Consider the following 26791-nt stretch of genomic DNA (forward strand, 5'->3'; position numbering starts at 1 on the left):
CTCTCTCTCTCTCTCTCTCTCTCTCTCTCTCTCTCTCTCTCTCTCTCTCTCTCTCTCTCTCTCTCTCTCTCTCTCTCTCTCTCTCTCTCTCTCTCTCTCTCTCATATATATAAGCAATAACATTTAACTTGGAAACAAATAGGTCTACAAGAAAAAATATAAAGGGTTTAAATGATATGTTTGTGGTCGTACTATTTCAGAACACTCTGAATGATGGTGGTTATAAGTATAAATAGAGTACATTGAGTAGAATAAACCAGTCACAACATCTCTGCTGAACACTGGATGACAATCTTTTTTCTAGTTTTATTATACCCACTTTAATGCTGTCGTCGTTGTTTTATGACACTTGGGTGTTTTGCAGAAAACAAAAAGCCTCCACAAATCACTGTAGAAGTTTAAATCGATAGAGTGAGAGAAAAGGATCTCTGAACAAAACACGTGACGCTGTTTCGCAGGTGTTTTTGCCTGATGGACGCACTTTCAGCTGTGTAAAGACTTTATTCTGCACATTTACGAGTCAAAGTCTCACAACAAAACAAAAACTGACATTATGACTTAGAACAACACTAACACCGCCCTCCCCGCTCCCGCCGGTGCACACGGTGTTTGTCACAGAACGCACCCGAGCGCGGTCCGTCTCCTCGAGCCCGGGGGGCGGGGCGACACAGCTGGAGTGTCTCGTGTCTCGTGGCGGTGGCGGAGGCGCTGGCTCGCGCGCACATCGTGCCCCATTCTGAGCGCTGAGAGCGGCTAACGGGAGCTCATCCTCCGGAGGCTGGAAAAACCTGTATTTGTCACTCTGGGAAACACTTTTACCCGGGGAACTCCGCGCGCGCCGGCTCTGATTTGGACGATCGCGGAGTTTTGGGGAATGGATTTAGTGGAGAAAGTAAAATAAACTTGGAAAGCGCAACGAGGAAAGGTGAGGAGAAGACGCATGTTTTTCCTTTGATGTTTGCTGTTCGCCAAGAAACCAGTGGAAACAGATATTTACATTATGGAAATGGAGTCTGCCAGGAGCACGCAAAAACACATCTACTGTGACATTGTACCTAACTCTATTTTTGACTTGAATCCAATCCTGGGTTACGTTCTAGTCTTATTTAAAAGTAACATTTTGTCACTAAATGTTGAAATAAATATAGTTTACATATGTTTGTGCTGTAAATGACAATGAACACAGAGTAATTTGACACAACCCTGAGAAATCCGATTACTAATTCTAGAATAATCCGATAACCCAATAATTAGATCAGATTTTTGGTGTGTTTACAAGCACAAAATAAATCTGATAATCAACACCTGGTGACATGTGTTAGTTAGTCAATGGATTTTCAGAATAACTTGTATTTGGTAATGTAAAATGGGGAAAAAAATCGGATTACTCACATCAGATTGGCAGCAGATCATGGCCCCTCTGGCTATTCACATCAGATTTAGCATTTTACATTCATTTAAATAAACATACAAAAGGTCCTTGAATCAGATGGTAATCAGATTGCATGTAAACATAGCCAGTGACTACATGACAGTTCAATAATCTGATCACTCCAGAAATCAAATCATGACCAGATTTCCGGTGTGCACGTAAACAAAGCTATTGATGTTTCTTACGTAGAAAAATGAGAAAGTGTCACAAACAAGCCAGATACTCAAAATTTGATGTAAATAATTCCCTAAACTCCTGTTCCTTTCTGCCCACAGCAACAAAAGGGCACATCTGTCGGTCCTGTATCCCAGCAGCCTTTGCCCTGCCTCCGGAGAGACATGAATCAGTTGGTGTCTTTGCACATGTCACAGAGTTAAATGTTAGTGCTACCGGAGCGTACAGTGCTGGGCTGGCTGAAGAGGAAAAGGAAAGAAGGAAGGAAGGAAAGGAGGAAGGGAGGAAGGGAAAGCCGCTGGAGGAGGAGAGTGTGAACGAGGAGAGCGTCCAACATGTCTCTGTGGATGATTCTGCCGGTCAGTCTGCCGGTCCTCACCATCACCGGGATATGGGTCGTGTAAGTGATGCTCTAAACTTTTGACCATGTTTAATGTTGTTCACAATCTGTTTGTTTGTGATTTATCTGACAATCTGAATTTTTGCGATTGTGATTCCAATATTTAGATTTAAAAATGCATAGAAAGGTTCAAATTTAACCTTTTATAAAATTAATTACAATAGCGCAAATATGTCACTGTTTGCCCTTGTTTCAATGACGTTTTGGTGAGTTTTATTTTCAATCAGCAGTTTTTGTGATCATTTTTAATCGTTTTAATAATAGACATCATACTAAATATTCTAATCTTGCATATCTCCAGAACAGAAAATTGTGATATTATTATTAGGTGTGGGCAATGTAAACTAATACAACCCTCTGAATTCAAGAACACGTTTGTTGAGGTTTAAACTACCGGTTCAACAAGATTTTCTGTAAAAAGACATTGTACTATCTAAATAATTGCAGCCTTTACGATGTGATAATGGAACTTGTATTTGATTGCGATATATTGTGCAGTAGGAAACCGCAGCAGTTTGCTCCTGTGTGTAACTGTATCTGAGCAAAAGACTTCTTACAGTTGGACGTTACACTCAAATACATAAGAAATATTAACTTAAAAATACAGACAAGGGTTAATAGACGTTAAAAATTGTCCATTCAAAAATGTATTCATTTGATAACTTATAAAAAGACATTATCACTGACATACAGTTACAAAAAATAATAATGAAAAGAAGAGCAATCTGGTCATAAAATTAAATACAAATAAATTATGGCTATGTTCAATACTTTTAGAACCTTCAAGCAGTTTTGTTATTTTATATATAAGGAATTAAAGGTGGACATACTTGAATAGTTTTGGAATGTTCTTCATTTTGATCAGAGCTAATATAAGACTATTAAAGAACTTTTTATTTAGAGCATGTTTTTATAGTCCGTGTGGTATCAAAATGTAATATTAGTATTGACTTTTTCAATCACTTTTTCAATATAAGGAGTGTAAATATAACAAGACTTTATCTCAATCATAAATAAACAATAGTTAATAACTTTAATAAAACTGTATTTCAGTGTGTAGAAATGAACACACATTTCACTAAAACGTACTGAACACTATTATATTTCAGATTTGATGAAACGTTTGTTTGTTTGTTCGTTCCCAGTTTTAACCATTTTTGTAACGTTTATGATTGTACTTCCTGATTGGACATGGGCACAAATATGACTTGGAGGTAATTCCACCACTGTTACCTAGCAACCAGACTGTAAACGAGAGCCAAAATCCATATGAATTACACAATAGTTATAATTTGACAAACAATAATACCATGTAACGCCTTTTATTTTGTTGAATGATCATTTACACGTTCAGAAAATTGTGTCAGTTAAATGTATATTGTCTCCGTCGCACATTGATGACATCACAGAGGGATTCAGTTGTAGAACCAAGCGCTTCTTCATGTCATTTTGAGCTTATATTTTTCAAAATGTCTTTACTTCACGGATGAAAAACTGTGACAGATTCCACAGGTTGTCTCCCACCAAACTAAGTCATAATTAGAAAAACACGAGGAATGTCATGTGGACTTTAAGAATGAGGCTGATGTCATTATTACGCTGTTGATGGAGTAAAATGTAAAGCGTCCCGACACAAGCGGAGGAAGCGCAGTGTTCAAGGACATGGAACGCTGCTTGGGTCGTGGTTCTCCGTCTCCATGAGAGCAGCGCTGCATATTTACCCAGAATTCCAGGGAGCCATGGTGATTGCATATGGATTACGTGTCTCCAGGAGGCTGAGACGATCCGCTCAGAAGTGCTGCTGGATGTGTCGCCTGTCGATTGGGCACATGCATTTGAAGGAAGGGGCCGTCCCGGTTCGGTTTGGGGGCCCGACAGCTCAGAGTGTGCCCTGTTATTAGCGCGGTGAGACTGAGGAGGAATGCACCGCGGGGGGACGGGGGGGACGGGGGGGACGGGAGGGACGGGAGGGACGGGAGGGACGGGAGGGACAGATGGCCCACAGTCATACAGGCCTCGCACTACCAGACCTGCCACTTTACAGCTGGGGTTTACTGCCACACTTGTGAGGGTCAGCGCATGCTACCATTTCTGCAGGCGAGGGGTCAGGGCGTCCCAGTGTCAAATTTTAGGTGGAGATAGATTTGAATTGTGATTAATGAGGGACTTGATCCATAATTTTCTTTCACTCTCGTCGTCTTAACGCATCACAACTCCTGAAAGGAAACTTGACATAAACAGCCAGATGAAAAATAGAAAAGCAGTAAAGGCTGAATGGAAATGACTTCTTTTATTGCGAAAATTATTACTAGTATTATTAATTTTTAGTCCTTTAGAGACAGAAAGTTCTAGTGAAATCTCCCAAACACGTGTGTAAAGTGAATTGTATGGTCCATTCATGTTTTGTGCAATACTTGAACCTAAAACTAGATTTTTAAAGGCACATTTTAGCACATTCCTGATGCATTGTTGAATTACTGTAATCAAGGCGATGTAAAAAAGGTACATTTTGTCAATATTGTCGACCCCAAACGCAGTGGTGACATCAGTGACAGCAATAGTCCCTCCGGTGTTCGTTTCTGTAAGTGTTCACCATCTGAAGGGTTAGGGTTAGAAGTCTGGTATGAAGTCTGTCATGTCTAATAGTCAATGATCTGTTTGGGCTTTTTTTATCAAGTTGAAGCATGTGGTTCAGACTTTGGAGGATGCAATGTTTGATGAGTGTTTTGTGTTAAATCTAGACTACAAAATCTAGTCCCGTTGATTATGTTTTTGAACTCTACTCCCTTTTTCACCTTTTCCACCTTTGACCATTGGACAAATGAGGGATTACACCGTCTCGTTACATGGCACTTGTTTTTGTTGAAAGATATTTGATTTAGTTATTGAAAAGAAAGAGATTGACCGATATATAAGTGGTTCATTTTTCATGGTCCAGCTTTGCATTCAAGGGTCTTTTTGGATGTAATGTGTTGTTACGTAAGTCACGCGTACAAAGGAGGCTTGTTAGGTACATTTTGTGCAGCAGAAGGCGGAAAGAGGAGCGCTCCTTCAGCATCTGGTGGTGAACTCTGCATCGGCCGTGCTGAGTCTGCGCTTTGACTTATGCTTCCCTGCACAGGTTCTGTGTGTCGTGAGCTGCTTATTTAGATAAAACGGTCTGCTTTCTGTTCTTAATTCCAGCATAAAGTCTCCTAATTTGTTACATCCTTCTCTGGTTTCTGTTTGTTGGGCTAATGGAAACTCTTGCACTCAAACCAGATGTTTCCATACAAATCTTTGTTAAACGTTCCTTGTTCGATGATAAACAGAAAAACCTTGTAGATTCCACCGATTGGATGCCTCCAGTCATATAATTATCCCCAGCCATAACTTTTGCATTTCATAGAGGCCTAAGTCAGTAAACAAACCTATTATTACTCCAACGTTTCCAGAGCTGCAGCTTCACATACAAAAAGAGCCCCGGCTTTATATAGACACTGTCCTGGAGCCGCTCGATTTTGATTGTGGGAGGGGACCAAATATACGCCCCAAAAGCCATGGAAAAGTTGAAGAACCTCAGCTGGCCACACGTTTTATTTCCACTGCTTCCCCCATGACGTCTAGTCCAATAGTTGGGGATTTCTGTCTGGTACAAACATGCCTGTGTACTTCTTTTAGTTTTTTGTTTTTAATATAATTCTTTTTTCTTCTCTTTTTTTTTTTAACACTTAACAAATACAATAAACGGAACAAGACAAAAGAATATCAGACTTACCAGATAAAACTAAGGCACATGAACACAAAGTCAATACTAATGTCGGTGCAATTTATGCCATCCATTTCTTAGTGATTGAGTTTTTCCCTGACTCCAGGAGTACATTCCAAAGATATCCATTGATTGTGTCCATGGCTGGAGTTTTGAGGCCCAAATACAAAGTTCTGAAATTGAGTGGGATGAAGATGTCAAAAACAGTCTGCAGCACTTTATTTTTTTCATTCATTTTCTACCGCTACCCAAAGAGGACCGTCGCCAAAATATAAACATGATGATTGCTCTAACAGTCAGAATTTCCTTGTGAATAGTGAGCATGGTGTTATGAAAAAGCACATTTTTCCAACAGAATCCTCTCCAAACATGTGATTTTGTGGTTCTCGTCAGTCAAAACAAAATTATGCTCTTTTTCCCATTTAGTTTGAATGTAATTAGTAGAGTAGAGTAATATAATATAGATATTATTCCCCTTGAAAGTTCTGAAACCTTCAGTCGGAGGGTTATTGTTTTAATATTAAATAACAAGACGTCTCTGTCAGATGCTCATCCCATGCCAGGACTGACAAAAGTCTGTAGAACGTGTCCGCTTCCTTTTTGCAGTCATCAAACCCGTAACAATCCTTCAGGAGAACGGCACTGCCCCAGTTTAGTCTGTGGTCATGGGCCTGACCGAAGATGAAGCTGGAGATAAGAGCGCTCTGGATTCAGCTGAACACGTTTAGCAGGCGCACAGTTTTAGCACAACTGGTCAGGATGTGAGTACTTTAAACACTGTGTATTCTGTCTGCAGGTACGCCATGGCCCTGTACAACCAGCACGTCTGCCCCGTGGATAACTGGTACGTCGCACTATTCTGCAAAGTGATGTACAAACGCAAAGAAAAGGCCAGACATTTCCAAGTACAGAGAACAGTGTTTTGTGTATCTTTGAGTAGCTGCCAGTATCAGCCAATATGTGGTTACTCTCTCTTAAACGACTTCAACGTGTTCATAAAACGTCCTAAAAGATTAAGAGTCGTTAATAACATCATAATACACTCATAATATTATGTGTACAGCCATCAGTCACTTAACATTTTTATTTATAATGCACTTTCCATTTGCACACACATCTTAAAGTGCTACACAAAATTAAATGCATTTAAAGAGCATTAAGAGGCAATACAACAGTAGCAGTACTATCAGTATAAACATCGGTATACAAGTATCTCTGAAAAAGCCTAGATGATGTTTAAAGGAGAAGTTTTGGAGCTTTTAACCACATTATAATAGTTTTGTTGTATTTGTGATTCATCTTTACTCCTCTGTGGACAAGAGGACAAGACGGATGTCGTAGATTGTAACTACACTGCAGACAAAAGCACAATAGGTTTCTGTAATCACATTTATATAATCGTAAAAGTAAATGTGTGTTTTGTAACATGTTGTCGTCCTTGTTTAGAAGCACATCAGTTACAGACCAGGTTTAGATTCTGTGCTACTCAGAAGGTCAAACGTTCTCTTTGTTGGTGCTCGGTCAGAAAATCTGGACTGTTGTAACCCGCTGTGTGGACGCAGTGCTTTGGCAGCGCTCGGACAGCACTTGGACAGCGCTCGGACAGCGCTCGGACAGGCCGTGACAGGCCGTGACACTTGTGGATGTTGTGGATGTGACCTGTGGTCTCTCTGTGTGTTTGCTGTTCCAGGCTGTACAACCAGTCATGTGAAGAGGAGCTGTATTTGCAGAGCGGCCCGGCTCTGTGCTGCACTCTGGACAACGTCCCTCTCATCAGGTCCGCCCCGTGAGCCCCCCCCCCATGTGTCTGCCCCGTGTGTCTGCCCCGTGTGTCTGCCCCGTGTGTCTGCCCCGTGTGCCTGCCCCGTGTGCCTGCCCCGTGTGCCCCCCGTGTGTCCGCCCCGTGAGCCCCCCCCATGTATCCGCCCCGTGTGCCTGCGTGTGCCCCCCGTGTGTGCCCCCCGTGTGTGCCCCCCGTGTGCCTGCCCCGTGTGCCTGCCCCGTGTGCCTGCCCCGTGTGCCTGCCCCGTGTGCCTGCCCCGTGTGCCTGCCCCGTGTGTCCGCCCCGTGTGCCTGTGTGTGCCCCCCGCGTGTGCCCCCCGTGTGTCTGCCCCGTGTGTCTGCCCCGTGTGTCTGCCCCGTGTGCCTGCCCCGTGTGCCTGCCCCGTGTGCCTGCCCCGTGTGCCTGCCCCGTGTGTCCGCCCCGTGTGCCTGTGTGTGCCCCCCGCGTGTGCCCCCCGTGTGTCTGCCCCGTGTGTCTGCCCCGTGTGCCTGCCCCGTGTGCCTGCCCCGTGTGTCCGCCCCGTGTGCCTGTGTGTGCCCCCCGTGTGTGCCCCCCATGTGTCTGCCCCGTGTGCCTGCCCCGTGTGCCTGCCCCGTGTGTCCGCCCCGTGTGTCCGCCCCGTGTGCCTGTGTGTGCCCCCCGCGTGTGCCCCCCGTGTGTCTGCCCCGTGTGTCTGCCCCGTGTGCCTGCCCCGTGTGCCTGCCCCGTGTGTCCGCCCCGTGTGCCTGTGTGTGCCCCCCGTGTGTGCCCCCCATGTGTCTGCCCAGTGTGTCTGCCCAGTGTGTCTGCCCCGTGTGTCCGCCCCGTGAGCCCCCCCATGTGTCGGCCCCATGTGCCTGTGTGTGCCCCCCGTGTGTCCGCCCTGTGTCCCCCCCCCGTGTGTGCTTCCCTTGTGTGCCCCCCGTGTGCCCCCTGTGTGCCCCCCGTGTGCCCCCTGTGTGCCCCCCGTGTGCCCCCTGTGTGCCCCCCGTGTGCCCCCTGTGTGCCCCCCGTGTGCCCGTATGTCTGTGTATATCCTCTCAGTCAAACAGGAAAACGATACCATTGTTTTTCCATGTTCTCCACTTTAAGAAGGAACATTCTGAAAATAACTCGGCTGAAATATCCTGTCTGACTCTGAGGTGAAAGAGGATGGATCTCCTTTTAGTGCCCCTAGTTTTACTACAAAAGCTATTTACAGCCACTTTTCATTTTTGATTAATTCATTAGATGAATTAATAATGCCATCAATCCTCTTTATAAAGTAATAATAAAACATGATATATTTGAATTTAAAATATTGCAATACATGTGTAAAGTTAGGCAAAAATGATTATCAGAGCATTTAGTAAAAATGTTTTGTGCGTTTGATTCATGTTTTTGTCATTATTACTTTGTTTGGTGGGATAATTTGTCAGTCAAGAGGCAGTTTGTGGAGAAAATTGTGTATGTAATGAAATTCAGTTTACAGGAAGTAGAGCTGAGTTCTAAAGCTATTTATGCACAATTGACACATTTCTCTGACAGTTTAAACAACCATTTAACAAAATAAAGGCGTTATCAGGTATTATTTGTCAAACTATAGCTATTGTGTAATTTATATATATTTCTGCCACTGTTACAGTATGGTTGCTAGCTAACACTTGTGGAATGACCTCTACCTATGTCACATCTGCTGCTCATGCTCATCCAGGAAGCAACATTATAAACTTTACCAAAATTGTAAAATATGCCCAGTTTTTAATGGAATCTTTAACACAATCATCTAACCTAACCTGTCATTATGCATTTTTACATATAAAAGACACTATTAAAAAAAAGTGTAGAACATGATTTTAATGTTTAATGGAACAAATTGGGTGCAGAAATCACAAATCAGTCATAATGTGTTTTGTATATGAGAATATGACTCGATTGTGGATGTCGCCATAGGATAATCATTATTACATTATGATTAATTCTTGCTCCCTTTCGTTTATTTTTTCAAATTATTACTTTTTATATTTACGTTTTTACTACATTTTCAAATTAATCAAACATTGAGAATCAGAATATAGTTTCATTTCCATTGTCTGTGAACAAAAGTCATTGACCTCCTTCACGCTCCTACTGTTCTTTTCAATCAGACGAGAGCATGTAAATGGTGTTTGGGAAATGCAAATACATTTTATCGTTGTGCTTCTGGAGTAATAAATTACAGCGGCTTGTATGCACTTGTGTGTACTTGATATTGAACATGACATGAAGAATGTGTGACTGGAGTCAGCTGATAGAGCTTTGTGCGCTGCAGGGCCTGTTTGACCTACTGCTGAATGAACTGTCCAACTCCTTATAGAGCTAATTGTGTATATATATTTTTTCCATTCATAACAAATGAAATGCATTATATCAGTTGCATACAGTGACACAAAGAATGAGCAGAAAGAACAGCAGTCTTATGTTATTTGTCCCCTTTTCAACTTATATCTGAAAACACTTGTGTATTGTTTTCTTTAAAAGTGAAAAACCTTTCCTTCTTCTTCGATGGACTCTTCCTTAAGAGAGAAAGGATCAGAGTCAAGTGCTTGCTTTTTCATGCAATAGAACTAATCCTTAGTTCACTTTGATTTATAGTTGGACTCATTTTGTTGTTGTCTTGCAGTAAATGTGGGACTCTTCCTCCAGAGAGCTGCTTCTTCAGCCTCATCTGCAGCACAGGCTCCTTCATGGGTAAGACTACATCCACAGCATAACACTTAATACTGCTGCCCTCACACATTTGTGGGCGATGGGCCTTAAACCCTGTGGTTAACAGGTTTGTGACAACTAAAACTGCAAATCTCGAGTGCAAAACTGAAACTGGGACTTTTGCCACCGCCCCTAGACCACAGAATAACATGGAAACAGCTGCACTCGAGCGGCTGTTGTCTCTGCCTTCACGTGCTGCTCCTGCATTAGCTGTGCCCTGCTCTGGTTAATGTTTCCCAGCTGTGGCAGCGGCGCCGGCTCTTGTTTGTCTGCTGTGTGTGGCACACTGGAACAAAAGGGTTTGGGGCTATTTTACTTTTAGCTCTCGTTGTGGAAAAATCCTCAAGAAGGTCCAGTCAGGAGGAGTAGATGAACAAGGATCAAGAACACAAAGAGCTGTTACTTACCATGAGTGATCAAACTGAGCACGTCTAGTGGCTCTGAAAGGGTTCTTCAAAGTTGTAGTATAGCATATAGCATCAGCAGCTAGCATCAGCATGTAGCATCAGCATGTAGCATCAGCATGTAGCATCAGCATATAGCATCAGCATATAGCATATATCATTAGCATATAGCATTAGCATATAGCATTAACATATAGCATTAACATATAGCATTAGCTCACCATCAGCTCCCTCATCAAGAAGGCCCAGCAGAGGATGTACTTCCTGCAGCAGCTGAGGAAAGCAAAGCTGCCAGCGGAGATGATGGTGCAGTTCTACACGGCCATCATTGAGTCCATCCTCACCTCCTCCATCACCGTGTGGTACGCTGGAGCCACAGCCAGGGACAAACAGAGACTACAGCACATTACGTGGACTACTTGTTGGAACGAATCAGTTACAAATGATTTTGGATTTGAATGTCACTCTTTAAGCTGGGGAATCTCAGGTCCACACTACTCGGACTAACAACTGAAGACATTTCTAACCTACAAAATACAATCAATATTCTACAGAAACTAATTTCTAGTCTATAATAATTATACCATGTATGTATGTATGTATGAATGCTTTATTTCTCTGAGGACCTCAGGGACCGGCCTCCTGCTGGTGCCAGAGTCAGGATTAAACATGGAGAATCTGCGTTTCAGTTTTATGCAGCTAAAATCTGGAACAGTCTTTCTGAAGATGTGAAACAAGTTCTACTCTGACAATGTTCAAATCTTAGCTAAAAACAGTTTTCTTTAGCTTTGTTTTTCTTTGCACTCTTCTCTTTTATGACTTCAATTGTTTTGAATTAGTTAATTTTATTGTATTTCTGTTTCTGTCATTTCTTTGTGATTTTAATACATTTTCCTGCTGTGAAGCACTTTGAATTGCCTTGTGTATGAAATGTGCTCTACAAATAAACTTGCCTTGCCTTATTTAGGCTGTTGTGGTTCTGACTTTTCATTGGTTAATCAGTTAGATTACGCACAACTGAAAATCATACGTAAATCTTTCTTAAAGTGGTCTAGTGTGTCCTCACCCTTATTTGTACAGTTTTAACCTCTTTTCCTGCTAAAATGCCTGTGATGTGCCCTTGTGTGGTCCTGAAACAGCTGTTTACTTGTGGCGCTTCTACTCACTCTTTGTGTGTCATATTTCAGTTTCTCAGTTATCCTTAATGTCCTCAGTTGAACCCATCTCAGATGATGCCTGCCACTGTATGTACCCTGTTACATCTTGGCTCTTTACTACATTATACATTTTGTTTGTGAATGACCTCAGTTGACCTCTCTTTAGGTCAGCTGTCTGCACTTTTCCCTCTCAATCCTCTTGTATTCCAAAAGTCGGTACAGAAGTTAATTCTGCTGCAAAGGCTTTTCTCGGTGTCTCAGAACTAGGTTAAGTTGAGTTGGCAAGTCGCTCCACAATGGCCCATTGTATTGAAATCACGTCTCAGAATCTTGGCCTATTGATTTGTTCTTTGATATTAGATTGTGCTTACATGCTCAGCCCTGTCTGGACTAAAAGCAGACTCTTTGAACTGTACTTTCTCAGCTTTGATTGGACAGTGCACACATTCTTCCTCTGCACGCCCTGTGGGAGGGCGCACTGTGGGCCCAGTTTATTGATCCTCCATCTCATGAGGGAGTTTTATTTCTCTTTGTAGTGTGCTCCGTTTGATCGAAATTAAAGCCGTTTTTTTTATTTATATAAATGTTCAGGTCTATAAGTGTTTTAAATAGTCATCTCAGGTAAAGTCAGGTGCAGTTATCGCTTTGGGAAAACCAATTAAATGGTGCTAAATGTCCAAAAATACTTTATCAAAATTGAGGTCATATCATGAATGTTGTTTTGAAGATGGGAACATTATTTTTTTTTATTGAGTTCATAGTAAAAAAGCTACAAGAATCGATTATAAAAATAAAAAGGTTATGTTATAAAAATGTGATACGTATTTCAGCAAATTTCTGATGAATTTTACATGCATTTTTAAACCTCAACTAATATGTTTGAATACATGTTTTAACGAGATATACATTGTTGTCGCTATCGCACGCCCCTAACTTTGCAATGATAAATGTGCTTAAACAGGCCTGTAGATCTCTTGATTGTCCAATATACTGATCTCCAAAATGGCAATTTTAAATGTTTTCAACACATCTGCCACCTCTAGTCGGATGAGGTTTTACAGGAGTATCTCAAGTTGAAGTGAAATATATATTCAAAGGTTGTTCTTGCTTGACATATAAAGTAACAGAAGATCAGGGAGCATCAGTTTTATCTGTTACACTATGAATTGTTTTGGTTGTATTTTGATATTTCTGCAGATTTTCTTGATGCATTGTCAAAATATTGCCTAAATAATGTTATCAAGATACATTTTTGTCAAAATATCACTAGAGATGTCATGATATCAAATAGTGTCATGATTATTGAGAAAAGATTATAGAGATTGTGACCAAACCACAGTGAAATAATTAACTTTTCTTTTATTCTTATTGTAAAATGCAGTGGTGGGTCTGGGGCTTGGGTCCGGATTAATGTGTCTGTCAAATGCAGTTTCCTCGTTCCTCGAGTTTGTGAGGTTTCGCAGCGCCCCGCCCATAGGACCTGCTTCTCAATATTGGTGATCCAATCAAAAGATGTGCACGTGATGCATGCTGTTGCTCAGGAGCCAGCAGCAGACGTACAAGAGCCAACTCTGAAGCTGATTGGTTGACACATCATTTTCATTTCCATTCACTTTTAGCTACAAGCACCAGCTCTGTTGAGGTCTGAAGGCCTCGGCAGATTTTAGATCCCTGGCAACACATGACGGCTGAATATGATTGGATAAAAGATCTAACTTAAAGACCAGCCTCCAAATCTGAACCTGGGGCAGAAGCAGTGCAACCAAGAGGAAAGTGTTTAGGCTAGCAGAGAAGGCCTTGCTTGCCCCGACGGCCCACCACTGGTAAAATGTTTCTGTTCCTCACGTTTGTGACCGGATTTACAAAATTGAGCTTTCTGAAAGTTAAATTTGACAAAAACAGCCAGATAAATAAGGTAATATACATTTAAGTTGATTTTTTTGGACTATAGATAGAACAAAAAAAGACTTAATCTTGCATCTAAAAGTGTCACGTTTATTATTTTTTTGGTTCTTACATTTATATTGTGACGTGAATAATCACAATTGTCTTTGAACCTGATCATCGTGGCATCTCTGTATGTCCCCCACCCCTATAACCGCTCATGTGGTAGAGAGCGCTGCGGTCTTGGTTTCCTCTCCCGCACTTCCTGTTCAGAGTGAAACACCGGAGTGACCTGGTGAGGGCTCGCTTTAGTAGAACGCCACTGACGCCTGAGAACCGCTTTGTTTGTGTGCTCCATTGTTGTCTCAGAGGATGACCTGACCACAGTCTCTGCACAGACCGTCTCCCGCCGTATAGACGTGCACAGAAATGTTCTTTTTTTGGAAGATCCACACATATATTAGGAAATGTCAAGACTTTAACCCTGAGACTCCAGCATTTGTGGTTGTGTGTGTGTGTGCGGGTTCCACAGTCAGACAGGCGCTCTGCCGGAGACACGTAATCCAATAACAAAAGTAGTTAGCTCCGTTTCCTCAGCAACATGAGCTCCATTTTGCGGAGCCCTTTTACAAACGACCGAGCTCTTTGGACTTTATGAAATGTTTTGTTTTGGTCAATGTAATAGGGTTGACAAAAGAAATCCAAATACTAATTCACACTGACAATATGTCAAACAGGACAAAATGTGACCTTTCCTGAGCAGATTTAGTATGCTCTTGAGCGTTTATCATATCTGGTATAAGACCACATAGTAACAAAGAAAGTACAGATATTTTGTGTCAGAAATCGCTGTCTCATTCATTCATTTTCTACCGCGTGTTCCCTTTCGGGTCACGGTTGACTGGAGCCTATCCAAGTGACTTTGGGCCTTAGGCGGGGTACACCCTGGACAGTGGTCAACTGTCCAGGGTGTACCCTGGACAGTTGACCACTGCTGTCTAATGTCCACTGGACATTAGACAGCAATCTGTTGGCAGGGCCAACAGATTGCTGTCTAATGTCTAAAAATAAGTGTTTTCCTTTATTGTGGCATCAAAATTGAGTTTGAAATGTTAGTATTGTGACGATGCTAATAGCTGTGCCAAAGCAATCTACCGTATTTTCAAGACTATAAGTTGCTCTGGAGTATAAGTCGCACCAACCAAAAAATGCATAATAGACGCATAATAGTCACACTGGAGTATGAAATGCGGTTGCAAGTGTGAAAATATCAAATAATATCACATATAATTTGCCCCGGAGAATAAGTCGCACCCCGGCTAAAACTATGAAAAAAATGTGCGACTTATAGTCCGGAAAATATGGTATGTTTTTCAGTCATTGTCCAGGCAATATTGGTTAAATGAAAGTTTACTGTTTCAAAGGGACATAATATGATGCAAACTCAACTTTAATGAGCTTTCAACCTTTTTACAACAGTGTTTCCTCATCATTAGTTTACTTAAAGTTGTATTTTGCATGTTTGAGTTAATCCTGTTTTGTCTTTACTGAGACTCGTGTGCTCAGAAAAGTCCTATTTTCACCTTCCCCCTATCCCCGCCCATGCCCCTATACGTAGTTGTAATTATTTGAAGAATGAAAACTCCAAGTGATAAATATAGAGTTCTAAAATGTCCTTTAGCTACTTTTCAAAAATAAAAACACAAATGACAATGTGCTGCTTGTTACGGTGAAATTCCACTATGAAGAGGCGGGGCTTGTCAGTTCTGCAGATTTAAACAGGAAGTCAATGGACATGTTTCTATTACTGAGCCGTTTTAGATCCACATTGCACTTTACAACAATGTAAAATGAGGATGTACTTGCGTTACAGTTCAATGCTACGTACCTGGGAAGAGCAGAATGTATCTTAAATGCTGCAGTGCATACAGTTTAGTTTAATTTAGTTTAGTCTTTATTTGTCAGGGACCATGTACAAACTCATTAATCTTCAAGAGAAAAGATGATCTGCACCAGATTTAGCTCCTGCTACTTTTCCTCTGCAGTCCATGGGCAGGTGAATGCACAACAACAGTAATAAAAGTACACATTTCATTACAACATGTTACATTTCATGATTAGCTCAGTAAAGTACACTATAAAACAAATCCAGGCAAACAGGACACCTTTCTCACCTCGGCCCCTCAAGATCCGGTCCTGTCTCCTTCTCCCCTTATCACTCCTCCTTCTCCTGTCGCTGTCAGGTCTAAAAATAGCTGAACAATGTTGTGAGTTTTACTTTTACAAAACTAGCACTGGACAGCTCTGTTATGTAACCCAAGGGCATTTCAAAAGGGCCTTTGTTTGGTTTTGTCCCGGTCTCGAGGAGTCTTGTTACCGCTGCGCTAAATGTTAAACATCTGAGCTCTAAAATGTGGCAGCTCGTCTCCGCGTTGACTTTGGCTCCGGAGATAAAGCCACTCATTGTACTCTGGCTCCATCCTCGGGGGCCCTCAAAGACACTCCTCAGTCCTACATTGTTATAGATCGGTTTGCTCTCTCAATATAGAAACCTTCATGTGGAAACAAAAACATTGTCCAATCTGCGCCTACATTTAAAAAAAATATTTCATTGAATCCACTTGCATCCATAGAAACGTTTTAACTACAAAGATTATTTTCTCCAGATCTTTAAGTAGCTCCAAGTAGACCCCAAACCGTACAATCTCAGACTTAACAAGATTCTGATGAAGAGGACAGAAGGATTTGTTCATATTTAATTCAAAAGAAAAGCCTGATTTATAATTATTACTGCTATATCTTGAATTCTTCACTTTAAAACATCAGCAAAATTTGCATTTTTACGCACATTTTCAGTCATATCTAGTTCATTCAAATACAAAATGAGATATCCAAAATCCTGTATGTATGTTTTTGGAATCCACAGTAAAATTTGAACAAAAGGAAGCAAAATATTTAAACCTGGCTGTCCATTTTTGCGATATTTTCGATATTCTGAGTATTACCTCATTACCCAGTGTCACAGTAACAACACTTCAGCGTTACTGTGTGCTACATAACAGTGTCGCCGCGTGTCGCCTTGTCTCCTAAGCCCCTCCCCCCGGACCCCCCCCGTGTGCGTCCTGCTTTTCCCTTTACCCCAGACAATCCTCATCAAGCACCGCCTTAAGGAGCCCACAAAGGCAAAGGCCCCGCTACACAATACTACTACAATACCTCGGCGTTGGGTCTTCTCAGCCCACTTTCCCCCCCTTTTCCCCCTCTCCTTTCATCCCTCGCTCTCATGCACCAATACCTCCACTTTCCCGCCTTTTCCTGCCCTTTCCCTGTTGCAGCGCAGGTCTTGAGTTCCGGGAATCTACGCTCCCAGAATCCCACGTGTTTTTCTTGGCTAAACAAATGAAGGAGTGTTTGGACTGACTTTCGGAGTGGGGAGACTATTTCTTCCAAAAATAACCAGCCAGGAATTCTTGCCATACTGAGGTCTTATAATAACCTTGTAGATGCCCACTTCCCAGATACTACAATAAATACCAAAACTAGTATTGAAACTAGATATTGAGTTGACAAAGTATTAACATGCTTTATTTAAAAAACTTTTTTTTTAGCAGTTGTAAGACCACACGGTAAAATGAAAGAGAACTATGGTGTGTTTTTTAATTTTGGTACAAAATCAATCAATAACAGGATTCAGATTGATACTTAAAGGTGCACTATGTGACTGTGTGGTATTTAGTCAATACAAGTAAGATAAGATAAGCCTTTATTAGTCCACACAGTGGGGAAATTTCATGTACTGTACACGTATATTTATTGTTAAATACCTCAAAAAACGTCTTCTTGTGAAGTGGCTCGCCTCTTGACAGATCTGACCTGTAATTTGGCTTAATGGTGCGTCTCTCCATGGAGATAAATATGTTAAATTCCATACTGTGGAACATTTCTGGCAAAGTAAAAGTTTATCCATTGAGACGTGCATAGTACACAGAGGTGGATATTATATTGAGATTTCTGTACTTTTGTAGTTTTCTGGCCCATTTATTTTTGATACTTGAACATTTACAGACACATTTGAGCACATTCCGGCTGCATTGTTGAAACATCATCTGAAAAACGTTATCGAGATAATGCGGGAATGTGTTCTCTGCATTTGACCCGAGAACATATTGAAACTAAATACTAGATACTGGATTGAATAAACGACACAAATGACAGACTGATATGGGTTGATATCAGAACTAGTACAAGACCACATGATGGTTATTTTTGCATTTTTAAAGAATGTCTTTAACTATTTTGTGGTCTCAAAATCAACCCAACTTGAGTGTGTGTTTTGTTGCAGTGATGGTGATTGTGCTGCTGCGTTACGCCCACGTGATCGAGAAGCACCAGAACTGTGTGCTGAACACGGCCAGCCTGTCCACCGGCTGGATCTGTGCCGCCGGCCTCATCATGGTCGGCAACTTCCAGGTAACAGCCACCGCTTCATACATGGTACAAACGACATACAACTTACTCACAATCTGGAGGAGATCACGAGTTCGATTCCCGGGCCAGGCCAACATCACATGATCTCTCTGGGTGGAGTCTGCATGTTTGGGTTCTTCCTTCCACCGTCCAGACTGTGTTTGGCAAAATTGGCAATTCTAATTCATGACATAGGTAGAGGTAATTCCACAACTGTTACCTAGCAACCATACTGCAAACAAGGGTCAAAATCTATATAAATTACACAATAGATATGATTTGACAATAAATATGACCTGATAACACCTTCATTTTGTTAAATGATTGTTTAAACTGTCCGAAAATCGTCAGTTAAGTGTTAATTGTCACATATTGATGACATCACAGACTGTTTTAGAACTCGGCACTACTAATATTTAAGTTCTATTTTTCAAAATTCCTTCCCTAACTGGTAGGATAAACTATGATAAATATTTCCCACAGGTTCTATCCCACCAAACTAAGTCATAATTACAAAAAATCAGATAACCTTTCATACAGACTTTAATAATGCCACTGTCTTTGTTATAAAAGTTTGTTTCCTATGTGTTTTTTGAGTCAGTATTGTCCATATTATGATTCTCAAAATACAATCACCATTATTTCTTAATACTAGTCACGATTAGTCAGTGAATCGTTGCTGCTCTTGTGATGGTCACATTTTAGCCACTGGACGGTCTGAGCTGTGTGTTTCTGTGCTTAAACACAGCGTCCTCTCTGTGCTAAAGGAATGTCTTCAAGTTCAAACTCATGCGACCTCGCTCATGCGCCTGTGTGTTTAGGGGAGCAAAATATTTAGGCTTTTCAATGAGGCGGTTCTTTGCATTTTCTTTTTTTTTTTTTTAGAAAGTGTCGGATGCAGCGGCAACAAAACACAAGGAAACAGAAGCTTGGAACTTTTGGTCTCTCTGTGCTTCTTGCATGTTTTTCGCACTTTGTTTTGAAATGTATGGAAGTGTCGAAGGTTAACAGACTGTATTTGTCCGGGAATGCTAAAGGTCGTGCTCTCCTCTTTGCCCGTTTCCCCTCCGGGACCTCGGCTCAGCAAAAAAAGTGTGAGGAATTTAACAGGGAAGGGCTGAGGGGGAAATTAATCATCAGGTTTTTGGACTCGCTCGGAGCAGCACAACACGGAGATGGCACCGAGTACAGTTAGTCCAAAGTATTTTCCCGCCGTGCTCATGGCGAGGGCGTTCTGCAGATCCTAAACCGTGATACTGTATGTGGCACATGTTTACTACTCGCCCGCGTAATGAGCACCAGCCGTAGACTGGTGCGTTACATCAGGCTCTGGCAGGACGGCTGTGGAGAGAAGCTACACAAACTACACATCGTCAGTGTGAGGCCGCACTTTTATGGACAGTTATGGACAATTTTCAGCATCCTCTTTCTTTTTTATGTCCTGATAATTACTATATTGACTTACTGTTCAATATACGATAGAAAGAATTATATTTAGCATTTAAAATATCACAATAGTAACAATAGTTCATGGATCTGAGCCTCAATATGCTATGTAAGACCTTTCTTTCTTTATATTAGATTACTGCCAGGTTTTGTTTGTCATATTAGAGAATACCAATTTTGTCCTGACCATTTTGATTGAGTGATTTAGTTTGATTTTAAACGGGTAAACTGCAATTTATATGAAATGATGATGATGATAATTATTATTATTATTATCATCATTATCATCATTATTATTATTATTATTATTATTATTATTATTATTATTATTATTATTATTATTATTATTATTATTATTATTATTATTATTATTATTATTATTATTATTATTATTATTGGGGCATTCATACATTTTTAGTGGCTAACATACCCAGGGTACTCAGTGTTGGTGCAGTGTTGAAGTGAAGACAAATGTTCTACTGAAAATACTTGTTCAGAATTCAAATTTGAGTTCTTATTTCATCTGGTGGTGTTCAGAATACAGTTACTTTTCTAAAATACAAAGGAATACATTGTTGTTTTTTATCAGAAATGGTAGATAACAGTTTGAAGCCGTAATACAGTGGCGAGTGTGCGACACTTCCTTCTCTCTTTAGTGATAAATAAATGGTGAAACAGAAATTATACTGTTTTTATTCCTTTACTCTGTTTCTAAACTATTCTATGCAACTTAAATAATTTTAAGTACGGATAGCCTACTCCAAACATAGCATTGTATTCATTATCAATTCAATTCAATTTATTTTTGGTAACACCCAAAACGCCCAAAATCACAGCAGCAGTTGCCTCAAGGGGCGACGGTGAAACACAGATTAAACAATGTTCATAGGGACTTGGCAATGTCCCAGCATCCCGTGTCCTTAGACAAATGTCCCAAGTGATCAGCTGCCAGTGCGCGCGCTATATGAAGTGCATTGTGGGAAATATACTGAGCCGAGTACGGACAAGTCTCCTCTGATGCGTCCTCGGTAAAACGGGTGGAGCAAGTTCTCACCCGGGGATTTCCAGCAAACTTTGAATGAGAACAGAACTTGTGAGGTGCAGGCAGTCGTTTCTTGAGCAACAATTTGCACAAGTACATGGATTGAGAAAGGGCCCACGTTTCCTTTTCTCCTGTAAACTGTCAACTGACAAATCTAGTGAGAGTTGGAGCTTGTTTCGTTAAGTTGATGTTCTCCCACCTCTGCCTTTGTCCCACAGCGCTGCACTGCTGCTGTCTGAGGCTCAGTATTGTGTGCACATCATTGATATTCATGTGTTTAATCAAAGCCCAGGTCACTCTCGCCTCTATAGGAATGAATTAATCGCATGCTTCTTGCTGAATCATCAAGCCACATCAGCAGAATCAAGCTGAGGGTCAAGTGCGACCTCAGGACCCACGAGAAACAGCTGAGTCATGGATCTGAGCATCAGACTCTTCTGTTGATTATGTTCTCAAATTTTGTTCTGAAACATGCATAAAGTAATGTGACAGCCCCATACTGTATGATGCTGCTGCTGCTCCTGCTCCAGCTCCTGCTCCTGCTCCTGCTCCTGCTCCTGCTCCAGCTCCAGCTGCTGCTCCTGCTCCTGCTCCTGCTCCTGCTCCAGCTCCAGCTCCTGCTCCTGCTCCAGCTCCAGCTCCTGCTCCTGCTCCTGCTCCGGCTCCTGCTCCGGCTCCTGCTCCTGCTATAAAAGGCCGATATAACTGCCAATATGTTTAGCAATGTAAAATTCATTCTAATTTGGGTTTAAATTGGGTTTAAGCAACATTTACTGTTGATCTGCCTCTTAACAGTGAATTATAAAGGCTGAAAGTTTGTTTGCACAACATTCTTCTTAGAATGTTGTGCCTCAATAGACTCAAACTACTGAACAGAAGCCATGTTCACAATGTTGTGGTGGCACATGTGCTAGTGAATATAATCCAGCATGTTGTTATGGCAACAGCAGCGTGTGTGCTAACATTAGCTGACCAGAATCTTCTCTCTTCTCCACTCACATTTTGATCAAAAATAAGTCCTGTTGTCGCCGGTGTGATCTGTGCTGAAGTTCAAGTATTTAAATCCAGCGCAAACTACTGCACACCAACACACTACTGCACACCAACACACTACTGCACACCAACACACTACTGCACGCCAACACACTACTGCACGCCAACACACTACTGCACACCAACACACTACTGCACGCCAACACACTACTGCACACCAACACACTACTGCACACCAACACACTACTGCACGCCAACACACTACTGCACACCAACACACTACTGCACGCCAACACACTACTGCACACCAACACACTACTGCACACCAATACACTACTGCACACCAACACACTACTGCACACCAACACACTACTGCACGCCAACACACTACTGCACACCAACACACTACTGCACACCAACACACTACTGCCACATGTCCGACACACACACACACACACACACACAGTTGCAGTGTCATGGTGACATTGTCACATACTTCCAGCTCACTCCTGTGTATTGTTTTGTATCCTTTTTGTTGCCGTTTTCCTCTTCTCAGAATTCTCCTGTTCACTCCCAGAAGAGCTTTAAACTGCAGTTGTTCCTTCTCCTTTTTCTCTGTTGATTTCTCAGTAAATAGTGTGTGTGGAAAGTGCTCTGGCCTTTTCACTTGGTCCTGTTAAGATTTGGGACCCTGTTCGGACATAAGAGGACATCGCTTCTGAGGGCAGTGACCGCATGTCATTTGGGATTCAGGCGTTTCATATTGACGGCTTTCAAACTTGGTCTAAACTGTTCAAACTGTAACAATGTGAGGTGGAAGTGGGAAACATATTGAAAATCATAATTCAGAATAGTTTTGGAGATCTGCATTGACCGGGGTCGATATTGCTGCAGTTTTCTAGTCTATTTCATGGTCCTTTTACTGATGGAGACTTGAACCCAGCGAGGACACTTGCATGTACTTTTGAGCATATTTGGGATAGATTCAGAAATTTTATGAATCCCAAAAGAATATGAAATACAGTTTTTTCTCAAATGAATACTTGACGTTCGGGGGTCTTTGTCTTTTGTCGTTGTACAAAAATACTCAAATCATACAATAACAAGCGTTCCATCATTTTAGGTGTAACTTTTTATTATTTTTTCAGCATATCCACTACATATTTTCAGTATTTAAAAACAGAACATGAATTCCTTGTCTAGCTTAAAATTATGAATGATATGACTGTTGCTTCTTTAAGGAAACATTTGTAACTATTAGAATTGTATTTTTCACACTGCAGGACATCAAACTTGTGCATGTTTAATATTTTTATTTAAATAAGTAGTTGTTTACCAAAATTACTCTTTGCCGACATTCAGATTCTTTTATCTTTTTTTTGTAGATTTAAAGTTGAAATGACACTTAACATCTGCCCACAAGTTAACTCTGCATGAAAACGTTGACTAATACGCATTAATAATACATTAAAAATAGTATTTTTAACATGCATGAAGTAAATCCCATGTGCTCATGGTCAGTGTCCAGGCGGTCAGTGTTGTTCTTGATGGTGTTGTGTTGTGTCTGTGGCAGGTGGACAATGCTAAAGTGCTGCACTACGTGGGCGCGGGCGTGGCCTTCCCCACCAGCATGCTGTTTGTGAGTCTGCAGTCTGCGCTGACGTATCGTCTGGCCAAGACCCAGGGCGAGTACTACGTGGGCCACCTCCGGCTCACCATGACGCTGCTGGCCTTTGTGGCCCTGGTGCTCAGTATCCTCCAGGCCCCGCCCCCTTCCATGACATCACACATGCATGACTAAACGCCCCATAAGATTCATGTGAACCAGAGCGTCACATGGGGATAGTGTGTCAGCCTCTGTTGTCTTATGAAGCACATCTCGTGTACTCGCACTTTGACCTTTTGACATTTGAGGCTTTAACTAAACATTGTATTCTAATTTACACGTGGAATGGAGAAGTAGTAAGGTTCAGTACAGATCTGAGGACTCCATAAATCAAAATGTTCCTCATTCTCGGGTCTTTGGCCTTAAGTCAAGACCACATCACCAAATACAGCTCAAGAAGTCCAGGTCACAGAGACGGAGAAGTGGAGAGGGACATGTTCCAGTTTGTTTCTGTAAAGTTAAGCAAAGTGTATTAACTATATATAAAGAAAGTGTTTATTTGATTTTAGGAGAAGCTTAAAGTTCTGTCCTGAGTCACTGGCATTTAAGTCCAAGTTGAGTCCCGAGTCACAGGTTTAGGTCACAAAGAACTAGAAGTATTGTATATCCCTAACCACAGGAACAAAAGGGTATTGAGCGATTCATTAGTGTTAATAACATTCCGAATGGTCATGTTTTCAGAGGTTTTAGTCCTTAACCCAGTTTCCAGGCGGCATCTTCTTTGTGCAGGAGAGTTTCGTCTTGCAGCACGCCTCGGCCATCTTCGAGTGGGTCTTCTGCGTCATCATCATGCTGTTCTACGGGACGTTTGCCTTCGAGTTCGCCAGGATGTCGGGCGACACTATGGCGGTGCTGGCCCGAGGAGGAGGCCTGGGCTCCGCTTCAAGAGACCATAAGTTGGACGCCCTGGGACCACCGCCGCACCCGCACCCGCTCCCGCCCGAGAGCCTGTCCATCCTGTAACACAGACGCTGGAACGTGCCTTTGACTCACTCGCTTGCATTTTGCACATTTCGCACAAGTTGAAAACCAAAATGCCCCCACCCTCTGCTCTCATCTCGGAGAAACGGCAGGTAAAAAAAGACAAAGCGTTGCCTTCTGAAGCGACACGCGCCGTCGTCCTGAGCGGACTCTCAGTCAAACCGTGACGGCTGCTGGTCGGCCGAGCGCACAGTGTTCACCACAGAGTCCGTGTGAACGCGTGAGACGGAGGAGCAATGCAATAAATGTCTCTAAGACGTTAACCGTAGTCACGACGAAAAGCTGAACAAATGATTCTCAACAGTCATGGGAGAATGATCCTCTCAAGTTTCTACAGTGTGAAGACCAAACACAAGCTTTACGTCGGCAGGTTCTTGGCTGATATGCTGCCGTGACAATTACTGTACACTATTTACCATGGAAACAGTGGGTTTACATTAACAAGCTGGACAAGTGTGGCGCCAAGTGGGTGTGTGTTTGTGTTGATTGGTCCGTCCAGGCTCCAGTGTCATAATGCTGCTTCATGAAAGATCTTCTATATCCAAGTCAAATTCTGTGTGGACATATCAAGGGTTTGATCGTGTGTACAATAGATGGACAAACTACTTTACTGTATATTAAACCAAAACATTCTAAATTCCGGATTGGTGCAAAAGTGAAGTGGGACATAATGTGATTTTAATAGAAAAAACTGGGATTCATCTCAGAATATCACAAAATATGAACGATATAGGTGTTTTTGGCAAAGTAAAAGCATCAGACACATGTGAGTGATGTCAGAGCCTGGTTTAAAGGCTTTTACTACTGTCATTATGAAGAGAATATCACAAGTTTTAGGTGTTCCTGGACAAATACTTCCACAAATGTTGATCCCACAATAGTTTTTTTTCATTTTGTCTGCAGATATATTTCATATTTACTACAAATTATACATTTTGTGAAGCTCAAATATAAGTTAAAGGATAGAAAATAGTATTCTTTTCATCCATTTCTGACCTTGGCTAGTGCTATTTATTGTTCTAAAGACTTAAAATAATCAGCATTTAGATCTAATGTCAGTCAGTTATTGAAATGTGTTCTGGTATTTCACATTTGCCTCCATTTTTAAACACGCTGATGACAAAGCTTTTTAAATTGTCGATAATGACAGATCGAGTAGCTGCAGTTTTACTCCTTTTATGCCACATGCTGCAGGTTTGTGCCAAAGTCGTGTGGCCCTGGGCCCAGTCCAACTCCTGTTTCTGTACAATATGTGCCAAATACCAGTCTGTCCGTCGCACTGGTCCTTTACACAGGCTTTAAAGTGTTCTCTCTGGAATTGAACTTGAATTGGATCTAATTAGATGGAGACAGAATCAATGTCGTCACATCAGAGCGTATAAGCCTTATAAGGCTGTTGTCATGCGTCCTAATATTAATATAATTTTATATTGAATAACTAATTTAAAAGAGACATTTAAACATACTTTTTATTCAGAATGTTAGGCCAGTAGATGCTGGCTGAGAGCCCTCTAGTGGAGGTAAACTGTCACTTTCTGAGGCTGAATGATAACGATTTATCAGTATTAGTTCAACGTTACAGCAGTAGTTTGTGTAATCATCCAAATTCTCTCTGCCTACTTTTGTGTTTTCATGTTTGTCACACGAAATTCCACTTCAAGCAATAGTCTTGACCATTTCTAATCTTTATTTTCTTCATCCGAGTATTTAAGAGCAATGACTGGAAAGAAAAGGCCTGTAAAATGTCTTGTAATGGTTAAAGAACGCTGCCTTCGCACATGGTCACTGCCACATGCTTTGACGAGCTGTCTCAATGCTCCTTTTACCTGCCTCTGATGTTTGCACTCAGGAAAGTGATCCAGCACCAGCCAGAGTTCATCCAGAATGAACTCGCAGTTCTCTTGAAAGGACCTTGTCGGTTGTGTATATTTGTTTCGTAGAAGTAGAGCTGCTGCCGCTCTGTTCTCGCAGCATTAATATAATAGATTATTTTTGATAATCATGTTCATGCAAAGCTACATTCTAAACATTCCAGGGCAGAGGCGTAGGGAGAGTGGCGCTTCTGCTCACGTAATCATAGTTAAAGAAATATATTGTGACCTTTATTCTTTGCAATCATTAAAGGAAAGCTTGTGTTTTAACCTCTTTCAGACGTGTAAACTGTCCCCATGATCCTACGTGCCTTACTTTTGTAAAACCAAAGACATGGAAGCTTTGAAATCTATAATTAAACTTGATTGTATGTCTATATGCCTTAATGTTCAATAAATAAATGTTTTGAATAAACTGTTTGATTCTTTAGTCAGAGAACCAGTCTGGATCCCGGTACCGGTCCGAGCCCTCAGGGGCCCCTCGCCTCTTCACTGTGACTCGGGCTTAACTATTAATGATTCACGACATGGCACTGCAATCAAACATCCACTGAGGAAAGAATAGTAGGAGCTGAAACCACTAGACCAGCCTTGGACTGGGTGGTCCTCCAGAACACTCTTTAATGTTACTCAGTTG

The 26791-nt window shown here is 41.6% G+C and overlaps 1 protein-coding gene across 1 annotated transcript; it reads left to right on the forward strand.

Annotated features, from left to right (window-relative positions):
• Positions 1-686: 686 nt before the first annotated feature.
• On the forward strand, positions 687-26569 carry LOC140351095 (transmembrane protein 150A). The gene is made up of 8 exons (XM_072436757.1): positions 687-925; positions 1708-2006; positions 6551-6598; positions 7445-7531; positions 10158-10225; positions 18031-18158; positions 23210-23387; positions 24012-26569. The coding sequence occupies exons 2-8, from the start codon at positions 1942-1944 to the stop codon at positions 24263-24265; spliced, it is 828 nt and encodes a 275-aa protein (XP_072292858.1). The 5' UTR covers positions 687-925; positions 1708-1941; the 3' UTR covers positions 24266-26569.
• The last annotated feature ends 222 nt before the right edge of the window (positions 26570-26791 follow it).

This window comes from Eucyclogobius newberryi, unplaced genomic scaffold (genome assembly GCF_026437365.1).
Source record: "Eucyclogobius newberryi isolate DKJ021-1_F unplaced genomic scaffold, fEucNew1.0.hap1 SCAF_8, whole genome shotgun sequence".
Taxonomy (NCBI): domain Eukaryota; kingdom Metazoa; phylum Chordata; class Actinopteri; order Gobiiformes; family Gobiidae; genus Eucyclogobius; species Eucyclogobius newberryi.